The following is a 4,509-nucleotide window of genomic DNA, read 5'->3' on the forward strand; positions in this document are numbered from 1 at the left end:
AAGTTCCTCTTCTTCCAACACAGATCTGTTGGTTCTTTTGGCAGCCCATGGCACTTTCAATATTCTCCTCCAACACCATAATTCAAAAGCATCAATTCTTCTACGGTCCTCCTTATTCACTGTCCAACTTTCACATGTATATGAGGTGATTGAAAATACCATGGCTTGGTCAAGCTCACCTTAGTCCTCAAGCTGACATCTTTGCTCTACAACACTTGAAAAAGGTCTTGTGCAGCAGATTTGCCTAATGAAATACATTGTTTTATTTCCTGACTGCTGCTTCTGTGAGTGTTGATAGTTGATCCAAGAAGAATGAAGTCCTGGACAACTTCAATTTTTTCTCCATTGATAAGAATGTTGTTTGTTGGTCCAGTGGTAAGGATTTTTTGTTTTCTTCACATTGAGATGAAATCAATACCCAAGGCTGTAGTCTTTGATCTTCATCAGTAAACATTGTAAGTTCTCTTTCCTTTCAGAAAGCAAGGTTTTGTCATCTGCATATTGCATATTGTTAATGAGTCTTCCTCCACTCCTGATTCCACATTTTTCTACCTTACTACATATTAAATGAATTGATTATATTTATCTTTTTTAAAGTGAATTTTAATTATAAATTTCAATTTTACATATAATACCAAAAATTTCTAACCGTATATTTTTTCATTGATTTGCTAGAAGCATGGAGCAGTGGCACAGTTTGGCAGATCAGACGGAAGCTGATAACTGTTCAGATTCGGTGAAATTTGATGCTCGCTCAATGACAACTTTGATTCCTCAGAGTAAGTAGAGACGGTAAAGAGTGGTCATGGAAATTGTTCTTAGAGTTACAGACATTATGTAAAATTATAGTCTTGAGACTCTTCTTTAATGTGTATGAACATTAACATAATAGTTCTCTGATAAGTAGGTGTTTTCCTTTCTTGAGTCAGAAAAGAAAAGCTTAAATCACGTTAAGGAACTATTGCATTAGAATGAATTGATGCACAATAGATTAACATCTCTGATTCTCCCATCTTGTCCCAGAAACGACTATGACCCTACTACTGTGAAGTAATTTTTTGAAAATTGTAGGTAGTAGGTACTGAAACTAGTTTGTACAGATTACAATAAGAAATCAAAAAAGCACTGTTTAGCTGTAGCTGTTTATCTCTTCACTTATTTCCCTTTCAATCCCACATAGAATATTACTGAAAAAGGTTTAAATTTTTGTTTAGGAGTCTGCAATCAGTAGTCAAATTTTTCTTCTTAATCATTTTTTAGTTGAACAATAAAGGCAAAAATCTTAGGAAAGATTTTTGAATGGATGCTTTATTTGCCAAGTCAAATAAATGTCTTCCTCATCTCTTAAGCTCCTAGTTTATATTGATTTATTTCTACCACATTTAGCATCCCATTACATGAATGATTCTTCCACATAAATGCATAATGCTCAAAGGTTATTGTTATGAATATGTCTGGAAAGAACTAAAGGATAGGTTTCAGGGATCCATTCCAAAGTTTGGTCAAAGTGAGAATGTTTGCAAAATTCATAATTATATTACTTGAAGAATTTTATCTTAACCTAGAGCCAGTGCTTTAGACAGTGCTTTCTGTCTAACAGTGGGTTGGGCTTTTTTTTTTTTTTTAGATCCTAAAAATGGCCCTGCTCTTCAAAAGAAACTGAAGGTTTTCAAAGTTGCATTGATTGTTCTGTATCTCCTTGTGTTTGCACTTCTCATACTTGTCATCGGAATAGTGGCAGGTACAGTATTCTAGAGTTCTGAAACTGAACACTTTACCATAAGCAAAAAATAAACTGCTTCTAGCAAATAGTAGATTAATAAGGAAGACTTTATATTCCAAAATGTTCACCAAATCTATTAAATCATAAAAAAATAAATTCTGAAAATTTATAAAGTAGAAAAGGCAGACTGTTTAAAAAGTAAAATTCTACCAAAATATTTTTTTCTTTTTTTACCTAGCTCTAGCAGTATGAAACAAAATGTGTTGGGGATGTGTTTGATTAAGTGGATGGATGAATAGACATCTGCATATCTCTATAATGTATGAAAATGTCAATGAAGGGACAAGATTTCATATATATTTATAATACAGTTGTTTTCAGAAGTAAAATTGTTGTTGTTGTTGTTATGTGCTGTGGAGTCGGTTCCGACTCATAGCGACCCTGTACAGGGTTTCCAAGGCTGTAAATCTTTACAGGAGCAGAAAGTCTCATCTTTCTCTAGTGGAACAGCTGGTAGTTTTGAACTGTTGACCTTGCGGTTCGCAGCCTGCTTTGTAACCACTACTATAATACAGTTGTTTTTAGAAGTAAAATAGCTAAGGTAAAATGATCTAAAATCAAATAAATCCTTAAACATCTCCCCATTTTGGGCATATTTTATCATTATTTTTGTCTATTTCATATTACCTTGTAGTCAAATATTAAAAATTATCCTACTATAGAACTATGGAGATGGAACTGGCACAGAAAATTATTTTTGCATAACAGGCATTACTAATAAATATTTGTCTGCTTAGCTCTGATCTTTTTGTTGACATTATAATTTAGAGTGTTGTTGTTGTTATCAAGTGCCATCAAATCAATTCCAAATTATAGCAACACTGTATAGGATTTCCAAGGAACAAGTGGCCGCTTTAAATAATATCATTGCTAATTGTGGATTTAATCTTGCTCTGAAATATCAGAATAACATATTACTATTACTAAATAAGTACAATACAAAAAAAAAATCTTACATTTTAGTCATCAGCATTATTTCATTTGTTTATTTCAAAACTTTTTCTTATGAATCAAGTGAAAGTTTGCTGGATAGATCACTTTGCCACTCAACAATTTAGTCATATTTGTTTCATGTCAGTGATTGCAAGCCCTTATAAAGTACAGTGATTTATCTCACTTCCTCCCTATGTTTGAAATTTTAATTCCTCCTTCTTGCTTAACCTTTTTTACCTTCTGTGTTCTTGGACAAACGCTGACCTTTTGATCTCAAAAGGTTGATTATTCTAAGTAGTATATACCTTACCTTGTAGTGGTGGTAATTATGTGCTGTAGAGTCAGTTCCAACTCATAGAAAACAGGGTTCCTGAGGTTGTAAATCATTATGGGAGCAGAAAACCTCATCTTGCTCCCACAGAACAGCTGGTAGTTTTGAACTGCTGACCCTGAGGTTAGCAGCCCGATTCAAAACCACTATGCTACCAGAGCTCCTTACGTAGTATTTGGCTGACAATTGACCAAAGGGAATGAGTTCACTTCTAGACCTGAGGGGTGACTGAGGATCAGAGCCTCAAGTGGTTCTATCAAGCTCTCTCCTGTCTGACCAGTAAGTATACATATTTTTTTGGTTTTGAGTTTTCTTAAATTTTTCTCCTACTCTATCCAGAGCCTTCTAACGTGATCCCTTTGATAGGAGTTTATAGTGATTGCCAGGTGCTAAAAGAGCTCTGGTAGCATAGTGATTACGAATCGGGCTGCAAACCTTAAGGTCAGTGGTTCGAAACTACCAGCTGCTCCACGGGAGAAAGATGAGGCTTTCTACTCCCATAAAGATTTACACCCTCGGAACCGACTCGACGGCACTTAACAACAACAACAACAATCTAGCTTTAGCCTCAGGGTCATGGAGGCTGAGGCTCCCATGATCCATTAGTCCATTGGATTGATTGTTTTCATATCTTGGATTTGGTTCACTCTTCTTTACTCTGGGTGAGGAGAGAACAATAGTTGCACCTTAGGTGGCCACTCACAAACCACATCGTTTTGTGGGCTGTGTTGTGCAGATTGACATGATGCCTCAGGACACTATGGTCCTGAGCCTTCAGGCACAGTGACTTATTCCCTCAAGGTGTTTGGCTATGACTAAGATGTTTTCATAAGTTTGCCTTCCTGGTATGGTGCCATAGGGTATGCTCTTGACCTCAAGGTTGGTTTGAACCCCTAGGTCCACAGTTCATATTCACTTGACACTCCTCAGAAACCCTACACAGGGTTGCTATGAGTCAGAATCGACTCAATGGCACTTAACAATAACATTGTTTGCTAGGAAGGACGGTAGCTCTGTAGGATATATATTGTACTGCAAACCACTAAGTCTGTGGTTTCAGCCCATCATAATAGCTACATGGGTGATAAGGCTTTCTGCTCCTGCAAAGATGAAACCAAGAAGCTCAGAAATCAAGGAGTCCTAGTGTGGTGTTGCAGGATAATAAGCTGGACCCCAAGGTCTGTTTGAACCGCAAGGTCAATGGTTCAAATCCATCAGCCACTCCTCAGAAATCCTATTTTGTTGTTGTTGTGAAGTGCTGTAGAGTCAGTTCTGACCCATAGTGACCCTGTATAGGGTTTCTGAGGCACAGCTGGTGAGCTTGAACCACTGACCTTGTGGTTCAAATTGACCTTGCAGTCCAGTGCATTAACCCACAGAACCACACCAGGACTACCTATACAGGGTTGCTATTGTTCAGAACTGACTTGAGGACACTTAGCAAAAAAAAAAATATTCATTT

The 4,509-nt window shown here is 36.6% G+C and overlaps 1 protein-coding gene across 1 annotated transcript in view; it reads left to right on the forward strand.

Annotated features, from left to right (window-relative positions):
- The first annotated feature begins 679 nt into the window (after positions 1–679).
- Positions 680–4,509, forward strand: part of MSR1 (macrophage scavenger receptor 1) — a 93,469-nt gene continuing 89,639 nt past the window's right edge. Inside the window, exons 1-2 of the mRNA XM_006834519.1 lie at positions 680–779; positions 1,628–1,741. Of these exons, the coding sequence (XP_006834582.1) occupies positions 680–779; positions 1,628–1,741 (214 nt within the window). The remainder of the gene's footprint in view (positions 780–1,627; positions 1,742–4,509) is intronic.

The sequence above is a fragment of the Chrysochloris asiatica genome, unplaced genomic scaffold (genome assembly GCF_000296735.1).
Source record: "Chrysochloris asiatica unplaced genomic scaffold, ChrAsi1.0 scaffold00011, whole genome shotgun sequence".
Lineage (NCBI taxonomy): Eukaryota > Metazoa > Chordata > Mammalia > Afrosoricida > Chrysochloridae > Chrysochloris > Chrysochloris asiatica.